We start from the raw sequence: 21,128 nt of genomic DNA on the forward strand, positions 1-21,128 counted from the left end.
ACTTAATTGACAAGAAGTCTAGACAAAAATTTTTTTTCAAAGTTTCTTTGGCCACAAGAAGGACCATCAGAACAATCTTCTGTTTCCCTTGATGGGCATGACTGTCTAATGAAATTGCTTAGACCTGGCTACTGTGACTGAAAGACACCAGCTGGAAGGTACATCTATGTCATTGGTCCACCTCAGGGGTCACAATGCGATCTTATGATGAGAAATCCTAGGGAGCCTCTCCTACAGAGGACAGGAGGATGGCAGAGGAATGTTGCTCTGCTTAGGAAAGATAGTGACACGTTTTTCACTGTCCATCAGGAAATTGTCATCCTGGATGACACATCAATCTTTTCTGACATCGAACTGTTCAATCTTTAAAAGCGTATGATTAACTCAAGTGAGTGGAAAAAGATTAGTTTCTAAACTTGCAAAGCTAGAAGCACTATGTTACTATGTAAGGACTTGATTGGGCATTCATTTCTACTTTTACACTGGCATCTCTTTTCTTTTTCAAAATCCAACAAGGAGAAAAGTATATTCTTTTCAGGAAACATTTGCCTAATGACCCAGTATTCGTTAATGATGAAGAAAACAAATTAGAACATTAAAAGTAATTCATTCTCCAAATCTCACTAAAGGGTTTAGATTTCAAGGGAAATTTAGAATTCTGGATCAAATCATTACTCAAATGCCTGGACTCAAACAGATATTTGTAGTCCGATGTTTGTGGCAGCATAAATAGCAATAGCCAACAGTTGGAAAAACCCAAATGTTGGACAAACGAAAGGATAATTGAAACATGGTGTATGTCAAATGTTGCCTTTAGACTATCACAATCTTTTTCTATAAAAATCTTACTACAAAAATCATTAATTTTATGAACTGAGATTTCTTTCTCTGTGGAGAGGAATTACGTTACTCCCAGCAAGTAGTATCAACATGAATACAGTACTTTTATTAATGAGACTGTTCTTATTGTCTAAAATATCCTTATATGGTACTATGACAGACATAGAAATTCCTTTGCAGTATGACAGAAATGAAGAGATTCACTTACCAAACTTGTACCTGACAGGTGCCTGTGAAGTTGTTCGATTATGCCCATTAGCTTTTGAATTATCAGTATTAGGTCAGTATTTTCAGCTTCAAGCCTAAAGTGAATATTTTGACATAATTATTCTCACACATTGACTTTAAAGCATACCACATAATCACTGAACAAATATCTATGGTGCAACTACATAAAATCTTACAATTTGAAAAGCGCATGATTTGGCAATTGTGCTATTTTTCTAGTTGTGAATTTTGCATAATGTGCAAAATTAGAGATAATGTACACAAATTATTCTTTTCAAGGTAGCTCAAAGCTGACATTTTGACCCAGCTTCACACTCATGTGTTTATTGTTATAACTGATCTAATGGTCATACTACACTACACATCTGCTTTATAAATACTCAAGTTATTTTCTGTGCTGCTTTAACTTATACTTTTGCACGTGATCTTGCATCTTCTCAGTGCATCGTGCATCCTCTGGATGTCGAGCTCCTGCTTCTTGCAGCTAAAATAAAGAAAAAGTTATGTTTACTGATGATCTATGACATCTGACAATTAAGTTCGCAAACCTGTTGCAATGATGTTGCTCCCCTTTTTTTATATATATGTGAGGGACTGTTCATTATGAATTTCTACCAACTGGACACACAGTTAACCAAGTTTACTCTTTGGAATTGCTTAAAAGATTGTGTGAAAAAGTTAAGACGACCTGAACTTTTAGCCAACGACTCATTGCTCTTGCATCACGACAATGCACCAGCTCACAGGGCACTGTGTCTGAGGGAGTTTTTAGCCTGTAAACAAATAACTGTATTGCAATACCCTCCCTACTCACCTGATCTGGTCCCCAGTGACTAAATATGTCATTATCCAAAGATAAAGAAAATATGGAAAGGAAGACTATTTGATGACATTCAGGACATCAAGGGTAATATGATGACAGCAATGATGGCCATTCCAGAAAAAGAGTTCCAGAAGTGCTTTGAACTGTGAACTAGGCGGTGGCATTGGTGCAGAGCTTCCCAAAGGGAGCTTTGTGACCGCAGTGATAGTCAGCAACGAGGTATGGAGCACTTTTTCTTGAATGAGTTCTCACAATTATCATACCTTGTGGTACAAATACCCAAGAAATCAAACATACTGTATTCCAAGCATCCCATCAACTCTAATTTTAAATATTCACATAAGTGAATTACCAGGCTAGTCCAGTGATTATGAAAGTTAACAGGCTACTCTTGGGGGCAGTCAGATAGTCATGGAATAGTTTGAGGGGCAGTAACTAAATAAGAGCCCAAATGCCTGGGTTTTTATCCCAAGTCCACCAGTTATTAGCTGGGTGACCTTGAGCAAAATACTTAAATTTTTTGGGTCTCAGTTTCTTCATGTATAAAATGAGACAATAGTGGCATCTACCTCACTGGGATATTGGGAAGATTAAATTAGGGAACATATGTAATAGAAAAGGACATGGCACACAGTAAAATCAAAGGGTTTGCAGTTAGCATTATTGTTGCTGTATTTTAGGTTCTAATAAAATTTGATATTTTACACAGATGGGATGCGAATGGAAGTGGTCTCTTACACCAGTTACACTGAAATCATTCATCAAACTATCAGCAATGTCAAAAAATGGGGAGCATTAAGCCCAGAATATAACCCCAGTACTAAAATCCTTTTACCAATTCCAAGAGCCAACAGTACATTTTCTCTGCTTGTAATAATGTATACGTTCCTATGTACACTCAGTGTAGTCCATAATGAGTATGGACTACAATGCAAATACCACCTCCTGGATTGAGCATACAATTTATATGACCGTGAGAGGCAGGGTAAAGCCACTGATATGGAAATAACGGACTCTAGTGCTAAAGCCAACTTTCCAAATCAATTCCTTCCCAGCAACTGGTTCTGTGGGGATGTGTCAGAACTCAGAGGAGCAGATGGAAGCAGCACGCTCTGGCAGATCAGAAAAGCCGTCCTCCGAGCTGTAGTTAGAATGTGCTATCGACCTGTACACCCTGGCTGGCTGCAGACAGGAAGGGCTGGCTCCCTTTTATTTTAGTTTTTTATTTTTATGGACAGGGGGAACATGAGCATTTCACTGAACAATTTTCTATTGGAGATGTGCTTTCAGTTTTATATATAATTGTGAGAAATATTTTCAGAATAAAAGTTTAATTATATCAATGTCTCCAAGGGGAAGTATTGGTTTGGTATAAAATATTTAATTTTATCCTAACAACTGTTGAAGAAAACATTTTCAATTTATGCAAGGATAGGTGCCATCACATCAAATACTATTTCCCCTTAGACAAACTTATACTTAGAAAGACAGAATTCTCTCTCATGAAAAATTGAAACTATGTCAAATTTAGGGCTTGATTGCTCTGCACAGACTATCCGACAAGTGCTGAGGAACACGGGTTCAATGAGAGTTCAAACAGTCAGAGAAAGCTTCATGGAGAGGCCAGATTGGGAGCCAGAAATCCGGGGGCAGGGAAATCAAAACACTGGCTCCCACCATAACTTGTAAACTCGTGTTCATAGCAGAATTATTAACAGCCAAAAAGTGGAAACAACACAAAGTTCCATCAGCTGATGAATGGGTAAGTATTTTGTCCACAAGGTGAAGCAACATTGGGCAATAGGAAGAAATAGCTCACAACTGATGTGTGCTACAACACGGTGGAACCCTGGAAACGTGATGTTACGTGAAAGAAGCGAGTCACAAGGGACCTCACATCGTGTGATTCCATTTACATGAAATATCCAAAGTAGGCAAATCTACAGAGACAGAAAGTAGATTGGTGGTTGCCTGAGGCTGGGAGAGACAGGAAGATAGGGTGACAGCTAAGGGATGTGGGGTTTCTTTTGGGGGTAATGGAAATGTTCTATAATTGTGGTGATAGTTCCACATCTCTCTGAATGTAACAAGAGATATTGAATTGTATATTTTAAATGGTGAAATATGATATGGGGATTGCATCCCAATGAAGATTAAAAAACACACAAATATAGTGAATCTGGATTATTTTCTTAATTCTCTATTGTGGGTGTGCATACTATAATGATCAACATATTTCTACACTTTTACAATATTTCAAAAATGAAAACAAAATGAAGGAAATGCCTACTTCAACTGGTTTGTATACTGAACTTTCTGTACAAGTTAGTTTGAAGTCCATGAAATATATACCAATGCTGTAACCATTTACAAAAGTGATGATAAGAAATAAGACAAATTTCTGAATCGTTCTAGTAAGCATTATCTTCTGATTTTAAATGGCTGCTTCATCCTGGTAATGGAGATATCACTACAAAATATTGTTTAGTAGGAAGAAAGTCTCTCGATTTCTATGAGGAATGCTGCCTATTTCTCAACGTTACCAAGGGTATAGATATAAGAAAAAACATACGTTGCAAATAGCAGGATGGAAGCCAGAGTTTAAGGAAGAAGTGCATTATAAAGATAATAAAATTATAATAAATTAATTACACCGAAAACACAAAAGAAAGCTGCCCTTGAAAATCAGGGTCTTAAAACACTTTATATTAATCAACTATAGATGAACTGTTGACAGGTTACATTTCACACATACCTGACTCCTGATATGCTCTAATGTCTTGAAATCCTGTGTCTCAGCTTCTGAATTCATACGGTAACGTGATCTATCCTCCAGTGAAGCCTCTGACATAGACAGTTTTTTTGTGGAGTCAGGTAGCTCTTGTTGAAATCGTCTCCCAAGCATCTAGAAAGATGATTCTGTTAGTGATCTTATAATCACATCTATTAAATTATGTTAAAATTTGCTAACTCTAACATATTAATATAATATGTAACTCGAAAAAGATCACCCCATGCATCAGTTCACCTTGTTTTCTTCTTTTGGACACAATTCTGTCTACTGAATCTGGGTAACACACAGAAGGTGTTATCCTGCTGCCCACTCACTATTACGAAGGTTACTTGAACAACAGATTCAGCCCCACTCTCCACTTCCCCTGATGAAGCCGCAGAGCTTAACAATCTACTGACATCTCAAGGGGAAATTGGTATGTCGGTGGGACTAGCGGTCGTCAAGTATACATTGTGGAATGTTTTCCCCCTTTTTTTATCACAGGCTTAAATTGACTTCACAGGTCCTCACATATGCAGTCCACTGCTCACAACCTTCCAACAGATTCCTGTATCTTAGAAGAAAAGCAAACTCATTCCAGTGGTCTTCATGGCCTGGACCTCCCTTCCTGCTACACATGAATCCTGCCTCCCCTCACTCGTCTGAAAATGGAGACCCAGTGCCAAATTAATAAATCAGAGACTGCTAAATTCTCTTTGAAATGGACAAACTTATGTCCAAATGATAGTAAATGGGCCTTGCGATGAGAAAAATGAATTTGTAAAAATATTCAAGGACAATTATAGATAGCAATGGGAAGATTAAATCAAGTAGAGTTTTGATAAAACTCCTCACATTTGTCCCAAATTATGATTTAATGAAAAATTAGCTGCCTTTAAAGAGGTCACAGGTCCTAAGAATACATTATTTGAGACTGAAATAGTTCCAATTTATATCAAATTGACATGAATAAAAACAAAATTATACCAACTAAAATGTGGAAGAAACTACTGAGGGAAAGGGACAGCATCTACACTTCAGTTCATGTGGGAAATCTAGAATTAACTCTCTAGGTAATCCACTTAATTGAACCTCTATCTCTAAAAACTCAGTTTGCATAGGAGCATTTCCATTTATCTGCTTCATAATGGTATTACAATGTGGTAACAGAAAGATGAAAATTATTATTGTAGCAGTATAAGACTAAATCATTCATATCAATATGTATCTAATAACAATTTATACCTTAAAATTTCATAGTCAACACAATGCCTTTACTCAAAGTAAAGCACCTCACAGGTCTAAGTTTTGTTTGCTGGATACAATGTATGCTTTTAAGCTGTTAGAGCAAATACATTTGTAATCTATATATTTTTAATATTCTGCTAGATTCAACATTTAGCCATCATCAAATATTTGAACATTGAATTTTCTTTCAGGAAATGTGAAAACTATCTTTCTGGATACTTACCTCTCTTTCTGATTTATCGTTTTCATACTGGCACATTCTTCCTTTCAAGTGATTCAATTTGCTGACTAACTCCTTAGGGCTCTCTTTCACCACTGGATCTTGTTTTTCACATTCAGCTTGACGCACTGTTCTAAGCCCCTGAAGCTGCTCTTCAATATTCATTCCTGACTTTTCATTATTGTCACTTTTGTGGAATGCATCATCCAGTTGCCTTCGAAGAAGCATGTTTCCACTCTGTAGGTCAGATCTTTCCTCCTTTAGGGATTCCAGCTTTCCAGTATACGGGTTCAATTTTTCTGGTTCCCTTTGATTCATGTGTTCAATTTCCTCCTCTTGACACTGAGTTTGGTTTAGGTCTTTCAGTACAGGTTCAGAAACCAATGTCCTTTCTCTGACATCATATCTTGCGTGAGGGAGCTCAGTGTCTAAGCTATTGGATTTACTTCCAGCTTTAGGAAGTTGCTGAGAATGAATCTCACTGTTTTCTTTTAGGTTACACATAGCAAACCCGATGTTGTCCACGAAATGCAAGCATTTATCTCTTAATTCCTGGAAAGAATTTTGTAGGGGTCTTAATTGCTTACTAAACTCATGATGATGGTCGGATTCCGCTTCTGTTTTCAATCTTTCTTTGCTTTGTCTTTCATTCTCCAGTTGAGAGTTCAGCATTGTATTCTCAGCTGTTGGGACATTAAGCTGTCTGTTATATTCAAATACTGTTTCTGTTAGCGTTTCGTCATTCTGTTTTATTGTCTTTTGAAGACGGTCCTTCTTTTCTTTTACATTTGCAGTGTCCTCAAAGTATTTTTTTTCCATTTCCTGCTTCTGAGTTATGAGTGTGTCCCTTTGTAGTCTTAGTATGGCGATTTCATCCTGCAACACGTGATTTTCATGCAACATGTCTTTTGCTTTTTCGTAACTCTCAGAATCCTAAGTAAAACAAAGGAGACTTGTAGCTAGCACTCAATGAAATGACATATCATGATATCCTCTGAAATTAAAGAAGAACCTAAGTGTTTATATAATGAAAAGGTTGCAGTACGTGGATATCCCACTGTAAAAATACAATGCTGAATCCAAACCTCCAACTTTATACGAGCATAAATTCCCCAAAGTTAAAAAAATAATAATATAAGATGCTGAATCCATGAAAGTGAAAAAGAGAATTTTAAAATCATCAGAGAATTTTAAGAGTCTCAGAACTGGAAAGGCAGCAAACCCAGAAGGCATCAAATAGAAGATTAAGAAGTCTGACTACATTTTAAAATAGAGGTCACCGTGTGAATATACACCTATCCCACAGTAAGAGTATTCACTCTGCATACATTTGGACTGATTACATTTCCTAGAATTTTTTTTCCCAAGAATACTCAAAAGATATTCTACTTTTCTAATATTTTCAGAGTCAGTTGTAAGATGAAATCTACTAATCACTGATAAATCTAGGCATTACGCTAAGCACTTCTTTATACATCAATGAACTCTTCGTTATCACAATTTCAAATAGAATGATTACAAAGATGAGCAAGTTCAGGATTTTTTCCCAGGACTTTGGACTCTACAATAGGGTGCTTGCTGCTCTTCTAGTGTAAATATATAAATTCAAAAGAAGCCTTAGATTTCAAAAAAAACTCAGGGTAAATAGGCTAAAAATTATAGAGCTCTTCTTAGAAAATAGAAAATTATTGTTAGAAAATATTTGCTGCTGCTTAAGTGTTGTTTCCTTTTCATAATGTTTAAAGGAGAAATAAATGAGAAATAGGGGAAAACACACTGACTTCTTTGAATAAAACACTCACCAATAAATTATCACTAAGTATGCATCATGGCATACAATTTTCTTCAAAAGTTCCTAGCACTGAAATAGGACTCTACTTGGAACAAATTGTTCCTTTTCTCAAAAGTAGGAGAATGAGATCTAAAAGATGGTCTCTGCACTGGCTATACTTCTACTCCTTAAAAACAGCGGAAGTGAAAACTGACCTCTCTACTAATACAGCAAGGGGATGAAATCACTGCCTCAAATTGAAACTTCTGTTATTAGTAACAATAGTTTTGAGATTGTAGAAAGCTCATCGATCCCTGTAAAAAGTATTGAAAACCTCCCCTTTAGATGACACATTGGGAACGTCACTACTTGACTGTTGGACATAAAAGGATTTCAATCAAGAATATCATTTATTGCAATGGACCAAAAATGTCACTCTCCCTAAAATACACACACACACACACACACACACACACACACACACACACACACTTTTAAAATCCTCTACAATTCCCATATGTACAACATTGGTTTTTAAAATATGTACATACACACATATTTGAAAATGACTAAACAAAATACCTCAGAATTCATTTTCTTAAGATTTATTTCTGTCTCCTTTTGTTGTTGAAGGCAATTGGTCAGAACTGTGTCATGTAATATTTTGTTGTCCTGTTCTCGGGAAAGTGGCCTCTGAGTGTTGTTTTCCTCTTGTACAACCTAGAGAATCGAATATGAACAAAGAAAAATTAGAATATAACTAAAATTTAACTGTTAAAAATCTTAATCTACGTTTACTTACTCCCAAATTATCGGACTTTAATTAGAAAGTGAAAAATAACTTGCCTTAGTCTAAATTAGAAGAAAAACATGAATCCGCAAAACTAATTTTGTCACTGTTTGAACTAAACAATTGGTTATATGTTAAATCCACCCAAAAAATGAAACAGTAGATGATTTTTAATGTCACAGAGGCTTTCTCATTTAAAATAGTTCACCTCACCATGTCTTAAATAGTGAGCCCCTACAGTGAATTTAAGAATATCTTTTAAAGATTAATAACTGGAGAATAGGCAAACTTTAATTAGAAGCCCACATCATTAACATCAATCAGTAAGAGAAGTAAATTCCTAAATATTAATTCACATTATACACTATGAGTGTTACACATCGTGTTATACATTGATATAATTATCTGTTGCATCCAATTCTAACTTATTCAATACCCACTAGTAAGAGCAGACAAAAAATTAAATCATATTTACTGATTTCCTACACTGAAAGAAAAGATATTAGAAAGTTACTGTTTGTGTCCTAACAACCAAAGGTCCCATCCTGAGAAGATGTGATTCTCTTAAAAAGCAGTTGAGTTGAGTGCATGACCCCATTCTCTCCCTGAATGTAGACGCAGAGTCCATTACACAGAGGTCACAAGGAAGAATCCATCTCTAACCTTGGCCTTAGTGACCAGCCATACGGAACTGCACATTTTGAACCCCTGAAAATCATGACTCCTTTCACGTGAGCCTGAATCAGTGGCCATCATTTTTACATGGTTCATAATTTCAACTGTCTCATCATGTGATTCAGTATTTGATGTTACTTTCTTTTTTATTTAAGGGAGTTATAAAAATTAAAGGAGCAAACAACATTCAGGACTTTATTATTATTTTTTTTGCCTCAATCCAAAGATAAAGTTGAGCTATGAATATCTATAGATTCTAACAACATTTTAAGTTTTGTAACTAGTTCAAATGTTATAAATATCATTCAGTTATGACCTTTTGACTCTAAAAGGCTAGCATGGAAGGTAATTTCAATTGGACTCTATTATATTATTAAAGCACAGAAAACCATATTATACTAGAAATTTAAAATTAAATTTCACATACATGTGTGTAGTTCTTTTCGTTTCCATCAAGCCTCGCTTGTCCTTCCTCTGATGTCATTCCTAGGTGTTGTCCTGCTGACAAATCTATGTATTAGTTAAAACGAACTACTTAGAACAATTAGATAAAAGCTATAATCTTTATAAATACAGAAAATAACATCTTATCAACTGAGACTTCAAATTAAGCGTCATCTTTTCCTGAATATTTACTTTACTTAAGAAATACTTCTAATTAGCTAACACTTCTAATTAGCTAACAAACCATTTGGGAAATATGAGATGTCACAAAGTGAAAGGCATACAAACATGTCAAAAATTCATCCACAAATTCATTCAATGAACATCGATAGAAAAACAATCAGAAAAAAACCCTACAATTTAGAAATGCAGTACAAACACATCGAGTTGCACTATATACTCTGTTCTCTACCTCGTAATATACCTTTTGAACAACACCCTAAGATTCAACTGCAATGTCATTCATTGTTTCCAGAATGACTTACTTCTGATGCATTTATCAGTGTACACCCTTCCTTATATCTGAAATGTTTTCCTCTACTATTCTGAAAATTTCTTTTCACCTTTGAGGATTCAGCACTGGGGTTTAAGGAAGAAGACAGAGAAGAGGAGACAGACTGCGGACACAGCTGAGATTCCCATCACTGCTGGGAAAGTCAATTCTAAAATATATAAAGCCATAGAAAATCCAAGAAATATTTGATTGTTGGTTTCGGAAGGTGCTTTTTCATTTACAATACATACAGTTTTAACTGATACTTTTGAATTCAGAATATAAAACTAAAGCTAAGAAACTATGTTTTGTTTCACTAGGCAACCTTTAGATCTTTATGAAGTTTTCCCATCTGGTCCTAATGTTCTAAGTATAATTCTGCTGCCCACTCCCCAGAGTATGCTAAATACTAGCCTAAAGGAAATCACGCTTTCACCTCATTCTCTTTCTTATTTCCATATGTTATTGTGGTTCAGGAAGAATGCCAATGTCTTGCTAAAAGTCATTCTGTTTGGCTGTTAAGTTCCATAAACAGAGTAAACATGAAGTAGATTTTGCCACAAAATGACTATTGGAAAGTCAGAACTACGATCAACCTACATAGAGGTGGGCTAGAGTTGAACACTTTCTGTTTCTTTATTTCCTTCTTTGCTTTCTCTGTTTTCTGGTAGCTGTGATTCACTCAAGTCATGGAGCCTATAATTACATAACAGAAACACACCTACAATCTGAGTCTCTAGTTTATCTATTACGGTCATCTGTCCAAACTCTGTGGATGCTGACAGAGTTTTGCTCATGGAGTGTGATGCAAATGGCCTTTTATCACCAACTTTCCAATCCCTGCATCTTTGACCAGTTTCATGATTGGAGGTCAAAGAAGTAGAATCCCAATCTGAATTCTGGGATTAAGTTTTCATTTATCAGGATGTAAAAATAACACAAAGTTGACTATCTTGTAAAACTTCCTTTTTCAGAGAAGCAGTCACACGTCCTCTTTTCCCCCAAACACACTATTCCTTCAGAATACATTTTATTTTAGGTGTCCTACACTTGCCATTTACATAGGTAAGTTTAATTAACTATTGTCACGCAGCAATTTCTATTACATAATGTGTTTCCAATTAAATATTTCCTTCTTAATAGTTAAGATGGTGCAGGGTATGCTTTTTTTTGTTACTGTCAAAAGTTATGTGTAACCACTTAAGTTTAAATATGCATGACAAACATGGGTTTACAAAAACTTTTAATGAATCGTACTACTTCAAATAAAAAACTATTTATTATAAGAAAATGGTCTTTTCTAAATGCTCCAATATCTTCAGAATTCGTTTTTAAACCTTAGATAAATAGATATTCATATGACAAATTACAGTCCTGGGCGACCTTATTGTTTCCAAGGAAAAATGGGATCAAACTGGGTCCCCATGAGCTCCAAAGAGTACAGGGCACCATGAGACAGAAAACAAATACATAACAAAACATTTTCCTTTTGCTTTTTAAACACAATCTCAGCTTAAATCTATGAGACAAGTGAAAGAAAACCACAACAACTGTAGAAGTGAAGCTTTAAAGCCTCTTTTATCACTTCACATCCAGGAAGCCCGTACATCATTTAAAACGGTGGTTTCCAATGTCATGTGAGAATCCGTGAAGTCCCAAGGTCTGTCAGTCGAGGGGCCCGAAAAGGTCAAAGCTATTTTCACAGAAAGACTGAATGTCATTTGCCATTTTCACTCTCATTCTCTTCTAAGTGTACAGTAGAGTTTTCCACAGCCGTGATATCACAGCTCTGATGGTGACATCATAGCTCTATGGTTACTGGGTCGTAGCTCCAATGGCTCACGCAATGCATGACTGTGTGTGCTCGTATTTTAAATTGTTCAGTTTTTATTTCTAATATTGTAACTTTCTATGGAGACTACCGACTTAAAAATATTCTTTGGAATTCTCAATAATTTTTAATAGCATAAAAGCATCCCAAGGCACAAAAGCTTCAGAATGCCTTTTTTCAAAGATTGTGTCTACCAAATATTCATTATCATTAATTACTTCTCCCATTTTTAATAATCGAAGACACCATAGGCGCACGTACACACATAGCCAGTGTCTGCTCAGCAGAACATCTGGTTGGCTTAAGACCATCAGTGTCACAACACTAAGAGGAAGTAAAGTTAAAACACAAATGACATGGTAGCAACTGAGGCTTACTTGGGTAAACGTCAAAATTCAAATGACCATTTGAAACGCTGGAAGTATCTTCCAGTTTGATTATTAACCTCTGAGAACCCCTATTAAGTACAGGGGTTCCAAACTGGGACATTTAGGATATCGAAACAAGAGGAGAAACATTTTAGTGAAGTCACCCTTTTAAAATCTTGTTTTCTTATTCCTGTCGATGTCTTTTTTCTCAAACATCGATACCAACAATGACATCACGTTGTTTATGTGAAATACTTCAATTAAATTTGTAACAAAGGAAAGTAAGTCTGAATAGAAGACTGTGAGCACGTCAAATGTCCTTGCGTACTCCTTCCCAAAATTAAATTGGTATTACACAGTGTACCTGGTCTGAAGGGTTGCACATCGTCCATTCCTACAGCTCTGTTAGGAACAGGATCTTCCACTTCAATGCTCGGCTGAAGGGGTTAGGAAACAAGATGATTAGTAATTAATGGACACTTCACACCATCTCTAGTTAATAATTCAGGATGAAAATGTTAAAGTTATCACCTCCAAGAAAAGGATTTTTTGAAAAATATGTGTTTAAGCATATATTAGGTTCGTGCAAACGTAATTGCAGATTTGCAATTTTTTTTAACCTTTTAAACCTCAATTACTTTCACAACAACCTAATACTTTGATAAGTGTACTTGATATAACTGTTAAATATTTCTAATGACAGATTTGTTTTTTAGTGTTAAAACAAGATACTTGCTTGACATGGTAAGAACCCTTGGTGTATGTCCAGTTGAGTTTAGACAGAACATTTTAGAACCTACTTCATCTATGTCAACAAGAGCTAGGAAAAACCGAACTCTTATTGGACAAAAAATTTGATAGAAAAACATGATTGAACCAAGTGGCAAAGAGATAAGAAAAACTTTTCATTAAATTGTGTTTCAATAAATGATAGGGAAAATGTTATATATAGTTATGCAACTTTTCAAAAAAGTATAATAATTTCTAATCAGGGAAAAATAAGAACATTTATTTATTATAGTCATCTGAAATGTACCAGACACTTACTATGCACATTTTATTTCTTTTCCACCCAAAACAACAAATATGAAAACAGTTTGATGATGGTTACCCCACTTCCTGCTTGGTGGCCATTCCAAGACATTAGAATGAAATGATGAACAGATGTGATCCATTGTTGTCTCTGCCCAGCAGGTTTTGCTCCTAGATCTTCACATGACTGGCTCCTTCTCATGCTTCACTTGGCCGTTTTTGTCACCCTCAGAAAGATCTTTCCTGACCACCGAAACTGCACTCCCACTCCTATTCCAACTACAACCGTGCCCCCCCCCATGACAATATTCTCTAACCCAGCATTCTCCATTCTCTTTAAATGACCCAGATATAGTGACTTACAATGGACTGTTCATTTGTTTTTCTGCTCCTACAGCTACAGCTGAACCCCTGAACTTCCCCATTCAGTGTCTAACTGCCCAGCACAAAGCTGGTATCTAACTAGAAATTTACTCAAGGTGAAACACTGAGCTCGCACCAACAGAGCCTCAAGTACCGAAACACTACACATCTACAGGGTATCGCCTATCACAGTCTCCTGAAGTTTAGCATCCCCCAGATTAGAAATCCACATGCCCCTTCTAACTTTTCCACTCTATTCTTGACACTACTGCCATTTGATTGTCCTTCAGGTTTACAGAAAGTGTCCTCACCATTTAGTAAGTCACTACGGCCCACTGTGATCATTGATTTTATATTTCTATAGCTCCCTTTACACTTCGCAAAGTGTTTTCACATTTGTTACCACATTAGTTCATTCCACATACTGAAAGGTAGGCATAAGTACCATTACGACAAATGAGGTCACTGACATCCGACAGGTTAAAAAGAAGTTTCCCCAAGATCCCACAGCTAGTAAGTGACCGATCCAGGATTCTAGTGTGTTCTTATCGTCAAACACAGTGCCTACACCAGTAGGCTGCAGTTGCCTATATCAGAGGATCACACCTTTCTTATATCTTTCAACAGCTGTCATCTCACATTGGCTCATCATTACATTGTACTTCTAGTACTACGAGTACGGTCGCCATCAAGTTACTCAATGCTTGCTATTTTAACTGAACACGACAGTTGTTACATATTAAAGCAGCACTCAGCCAAATTGTTGTTAGTGTAATCCAACATATTATTAGTATTCACCAGGCTTTTCCTACTGTAGAAAATGTCCTTGCGGACCTATTTGACAATACAAATATAATGATACTTTGATATCCCAGACATTATGTTTCCTAGTTCCAAGTTACAAACAAACCCTACTATCCAAATTCTTTCTGAATTTCATTAGGATATTTACACATCCACAAAAACCACAAAGTCATGCATTTGGGCATAGTTCGAACTGGAATAACTTTAATTTTTAGGTAAAGTTAACTTCACAACCCAAACCGATTCCTTATGACTTGGAAGCCTACGTGTTTTATACTATTCCCAGGATTCTGTAGCTATTGAGTTACCCATCCAGGATTCCATTCTGTTCTTTCCTCAAACACAGTGTCTAGACCAGTAGGCTGCAGTTGCCTGTATCAGAAGATCACACCTTTCTTATCTCTTTCCACAGCTGTCACCTCGCATCAGCTCATCATTACTTTGTACTTCTATTACTACAAGTATGGTTGCCATCAAGACACTCAATGCATGCTATTTTAACTGAACAAGACAGTTGTCCTGTATTAAAACAGCGCTCAGCTGATTACTGTTAGTATAATCCTACGTATTATTACTATTCACTATGGTCTTTTTTCATTGGAACGGTTTCTTGCAGATCTATTCGACATTACAAATATAATAATACTTTGATGTCCCAGGCATTATCTTTTCAAGTTCCAAATTATTAAAAAATAAACACCCTACAATCCAAAATCTTTCTTTCTGACTCATTAGGACATTTGCGCATCTACAAAAACCACAGAGTCATGCATTTGGGCATAGGTTGACCGGGAATAATTCTTTAGCTTTTAGGTGAACTTAACTTCACAACCCAAACTGATTCCTTATGACTTGGAAGCCTTAGTGTTTTATGCTATTCCACACTGACTTTCTTAAGTGACACTTGCAAGTTAGCAGAATTGTACTACGCTGTCTTATTATATTACGCACATAGCTAGTTTATTCATTATAGGATAAACCATAAAAAATGATTTGTATGAGGAAATGCAGAGGCGAGAAAGTAAAGTCAAAGCATACCTTTTTCATTTTAACATCACTCAATGGTGATATTTAAAATAGTAATGATAATAATAATAGTGTAAGACAGTACCTCAGAATCCCAAGGTGATTCTTCATCTTCATCTTGTCCTAATCCTAATGATGACTTTATAACTATAAAATGTAGTCACAGGTACATTAATGTGAACATATATTACTATGCATTTTAAGTACACATTCAGTCGTGCTTATTTCCATAAAAGTAATAGCAGAAAAGAATTCAGGGGAACGAAGCATTTGCAAGAAGAAGCAGTTGTTAGTAGTGGGGATACTTTTGCCCAAAAGATAGGAAAAAATGCTTAAAAGAAATGAATATCACATTTGGATCGACACATGTTAGATTTCTTTATAGCAGAGCTTAAGCTAGAAAGAATTCATAGATAGTCACTAAATTACCACTTATATTATTCTGGTGTGCTCCATCAACACAAGTCAAATTACCATTGTTTGCTTGGTCTTGTGGAGCACTTTCAATAATATCCACACGATTTTCTCTTTTTCGAATGGCTGGCTTGGTTGCTTCTTTCTATTAAAAAAAGAAAGAAAAAAGAAAAGAAAAACCCAACTTCAGAAAACATCCTATTCATTTACTCATTGACTCACTCACTCAGTCCATCCGTAGGTAAGACAAGAAAACTTTACTGTAGCCGTCATAGGCACAGACCCAGGGGAAGCTGGAAATAGAAATGAAACATTTTGTCCTACATTCTAGTAGGAGTATAATACATGAAAAATAACAACAGAAAAGTACCGCTCTCCACTTCGACACCTGACGTGAATAAAGTATAGTAAGGGCACAAAAGAGACGACAATCCGTTGTATAAGGGAAGCTCAGCAGATACTGCAAAGATAGGGCTGCATCTTGAAAGTTATACAAGGTGCTGAGGGAAGGCATGAAGGGGATTCCAGAAGGGCAGCAGGAGCAAAAGCCGGAGGTGTGAAACAACATATTGTAAGTGAGGGCAGCAAAGGAATGAGGTAAGCCTGGAACTCTGAGAAAGGGATGGAGAGACAACTGCAGAATCAGAACCAAATCAAAGAAGGCACATGTTATGCTAGCAGATGAATTCTACCCTCACGTAATGGGGAGTCACTCAGGAAGCAGAGGTGTTGCATCATCACAATTCTAGTTTACAACAGCCACTCGGGCTGCAATTTATGATATTGAGGACTTCCGTTTCTTTCTAGGATCCTATCCATCAGCCTGTCTTGTGTCACAGCATAGCCTCTCCCCGGTGCCTCCAAACCCACAAAGGCAGCTGCCAACAATAGGTCACTTTGTAGCTTCCCCTAGGTGGCTCCTGGTTGGGCACAACAGCAGCTGACTTGGGCCTGCCCCACAGCCCCTCCCAAGAGGCCCCAAATCCAACACACCTGGGGATCAGTTTCAGCAACACCAGAACATCACCAAAATAGCTCCATAATGACACGCCCAATCCATGGACTGAGCAGACACGGGAGCCCTGCTACAGCCGATCTCACTCTGTGGGGTCAGCCCACACACAGGGGTTCATCTACTGTAGTCACAGCCAGTCGTCCTGAGGGTCAATTCCACACCCAGATGTGCCAACAGCAATAAGGCTCAAGTACAACAGGAGGGCACACACCACCCACACGAGCTTCTGGAGCACCCGGCTCAGGTGACCGGGGAGACTGTACCACTGGGCCCCACACGACACCTGGTATGTAAGGCAATACTGTCAAGACGAGGAGAATTAGCAGATCTACAGAATACAGAGAAACAAACACAGAGAGGCAGTGAAAAAAGGAGAGAAAGAAACATTTCTCTAATGAAAGAACAGGATAAAACTCTAGAAAAAGAGGTAAACCAAACGGAGACAAGCAATATACCAGATACAGAGTTCAAAATACTGATTATAGGGATGCTAGATGAAATTAGGGGAAGAATAGACAAAGTAAGTAAAACTTCAACGGAGAGACAGCAAACATAAAAAGGACACAGAAATCGTTTAAAAAAAGTCTGAAATGAAAAATACAATATCTGAAATGAATAATTTATAGATGGAATCAGCACCACATTTGGTGAAGCAGAGGTTCAATAGTGATTTGGTAGACAAGGTAGCACAAACACCCAATCAGAACAGAGAAAAAATGAATATAAAAATATAAATAAAACAGAAAGTGCTTTAAGGGATGTCTGAGACAATATCAGGTGTAACAACATACGTAAGGCTATCTAAAGGAGAAGAGAGAGAGAGAGCAGGAATTGAAAACCTATTGGAATACACAATGATGGAAACCTTTCCTAACCTGGAGAAGGAGATAGACACACAAGCGTAGGAAACACAAAGAGTTCCAAACAAAATGAACCCAAACAGGTCCACACCAAAACATATCATAATTAAAATTCCAAAGGGTTAGGACATGGAGAGAATATTAAAACCATCAAGAGAAAAGTAGTTAGTCACGTACAATGGAGATCTCATAAGACTGTCAGGTGATCTCTCAAGAGAAAATTTGCAGGTCAGAAGAGATTGGCAAGAAATATTGAAAGTGATGAAAAGCAATAATCTACAACCAAGATTACTATTACTGCATCCGGCCAGGCTCTCATTTCGAATCAAAGGAGAGGTAAAGACTTGCCAGAGAAAAAGATGATGGCATCAGCACCAACAAACCAGTATCAAGAAATGTGAAACGAGGACTTGAAAAAAGAAGTAGAAGTAGAAAGAGGAAGAGGAGGAGGAGGAGGAAGAGGAGGAGGAGGAGGAGGAGGAGGAGGAGGAGAAATATGAATAATAAAATGGCAATAATTACATACGTATAAAAATTACTTTAAATGTAAATAGGTTAAATGTTTCAGTCAAGACATAAGGTGGCAGAATGGATAGGACTACAAGAGCCATATATATGACATCAAACTCAAAAATTTTTGCACAGTAATAGAAACCATCAACAAAATGAAAACACAACCAGATGAATGGGAGAAGGTATCCAAAACACATAAGGAACTCATAAAACGTAACACCAAAAGACAATGCAATTACAAAATGAGAAGAGTACTTGAATAGACTTTTCTCCAAAGAGGTCACACAGATAGCCAAGAGACATACGAAAACACGCTCAGTGCCACTAATCATCAGAGCGATGCAAATTAAAAGCACAATGAGCTACCACCTCACACCTGTCAGAATGGCCGTCATCAATAAATCAACAAACAACCAATGTTGATGAGGATGTGAAGGGAAGCCCCGTGCACTGTTGGTGGGACTGCAAATCTGACCAGACACAATGGAAAACAATATGGAAGCTCCTCAAAAATTTGAAAATAGAACTACCAGGTGGCATAGCAATCCCACTTCTGAGTTTTTCTCCGCAGAAATCCCAAACACTGATTTGAAACATGTATGCATCTGTATGGTTATATTTACATAATTTACAATACTCCAGATAAAGAAATAACTGAAGTATCCATCGTAGTGGATAAAGAAGAAGTGGTACATATACACAACAACATACTACTTGGCTGTAAACAAAGAACAAAATCTTACCATTTGCGACAATGTGCGTGGACCTAGAGGGTATTATTCGAAGTGAAAAAAGTCAGATAGAGAAAGGCAAACACCACATGATTTCACCTATTGGTGATATGTAAAAAAAAAATAAATGAACATAGAAAAAAGAAACAAACTCATAGGTGCAGAGAACTAACTGATCGTTGCTCAGAGGGAAGAGTATTGGGGAACAAACTGAAAAGGTTAAAGGGTTAAGAAGTACAAATTGGCAGTTATAAAATAGTCATGTAGATGTCAAGTACAGCACAAAGATATAGTAAATAACACTGTAATAACTAAGTATGGTGTCAGGTATACCACACTAATCAGGGTACCACTTTACACATTATAGAAATGCCTAACTACTATGCTGTACACCTGAGGCTGACATCATTGAATGTCAACTATAACAGAAATGAAAAATTTTACATTTAAACTAAAAACTTTCTGAAATTTGATATTTTATTATGTAGTTTTTAAGAATCACTGCTTTTCACCAGAGTAAAGAAAGGATCCTGTCTTTTGCAGACACGGCTCCTTTCTTTACTTTGGTCAATGCATCATGGTCAATGGGCATAAAATCTCACGGACATGTTTTTATAGGGAGCAGCTAAGAGCATCATCAGCTTTGGAGCCAAGTGGATTTTGCATCAAACCCTCAAACTTCTCCCTGGCTACTGCAAGACATGCTGCCTAGATTGCCTTGGACTCCATTTCCTTATCTCTGAACATGAGGATTCCCTTCCTTGACAAAGCTATTCTGAGGATTAAATCAGATCATGCTTGTTACAGAATAGGTACAGAACAAGTGTTGATTTTACTATGGAGTATTTCAGCATATCAGTTAAATGAAAATCTGTGTCGCTCTTGCTTATACGGGCACAGGGGCCCACGCATCAAAAACCATGTAATCAAACACGCCATTAAAACACTAAACTTGAAAAAAAAAAAAAGAATCTCTGCTTTTCAAATTGGTTATTATTTTATACAAAACATATACTCTTCAATTAGATAAAGACATTTAAAATATTCACAATGCAATGATTTAGAACATAGTGGAATCCCTTTGTAATATGGGTTTTGAGATAGACAACATGAATTCTAAACTTTCAAAACTTCTACTATTATTTTAAGTCTAAATGATGAACCTGGTATACCGGAAACTAATATAAAATAATATGGAATGTCCACGGGATGTAAGTGAAAAAATAATGGAGAAAACACTCCCTCCTAACAAGTATACCATACCAACATACATAGCGTAAAAAAATAAAACTATATGTCATATGCTATATAGTTTTAAAACTGAAAGGTATCAGGAAGAATTCATGACTGTTACAATGAGTACCTGATCCATTAAAGATTCCATTTAGGCACGAGTATGATAAAAGTCAGGCTGGTATAACGTAAAAGTCACATTAAGAATCCTTACCTTTAACCAAATTGCATATCTCCGTCACTGTGGGAAAACTCCCTATAGAATTTTACTATCACAATACATTTCCCAGACCCTTCTTTTCTCAGCTCCCAACTTCGATACTTACTAAAGTTAAAAGAACAACAACAAAACAACGAAGCATCAAATGGTCATATGTTATCAAATGGTTCACCTTGACCAATTTTCCATAACAAACATAAAACAATGATAGGTGGAGCACTACTAAATTTTACAACTCGGCGCTACACAAAACTAAATTAAGAGCACAACAGTTAATTTCACACAGGAGCCTTTTACCTTGGTACCAACATCGAAGAGTCCATCGTCTGACGTAGACCATGAATCATCACTGCCAGGTTTCCAGGAAAGACTTCCGGGGAAAGATACACAACAGACACAAGTGAGTTCATTTC

General features: G+C 36.6%; 1 protein-coding gene across 1 annotated transcript in view; it reads right to left on the reverse strand.

Moving 5' to 3' along the window:
• Positions 1 to 1,481: 1,481 nt before the first annotated feature.
• Positions 1,482 to 21,128, reverse strand: part of LOC308495754 (ankyrin repeat domain-containing protein 26-like) — a gene marked incomplete at its 3' end in the record, with an annotated part of 39,212 nt that continues 19,565 nt past the window's right edge. The window contains exons 8-12 of the mRNA XM_081080728.1: positions 9,796 to 9,866; positions 8,486 to 8,623; positions 6,136 to 7,065; positions 4,647 to 4,796; positions 1,482 to 1,552 (exon numbers count right to left, since the gene is read on the reverse strand). Of these exons, the coding sequence (XP_080936854.1) occupies positions 1,482 to 1,552; positions 4,647 to 4,796; positions 6,136 to 7,065; positions 8,486 to 8,623; positions 9,796 to 9,866 (1,360 nt within the window). The remainder of the gene's footprint in view (positions 1,553 to 4,646; positions 4,797 to 6,135; positions 7,066 to 8,485; positions 8,624 to 9,795; positions 9,867 to 21,128) is intronic.

The sequence above is a fragment of the Rhinolophus hipposideros genome (genome assembly GCF_964194185.1).
Source record: "Rhinolophus hipposideros genome assembly, contig: HAP1_SCAFFOLD_173, whole genome shotgun sequence".
NCBI classification, from domain to species: Eukaryota; Metazoa; Chordata; class Mammalia; order Chiroptera; family Rhinolophidae; genus Rhinolophus; species Rhinolophus hipposideros.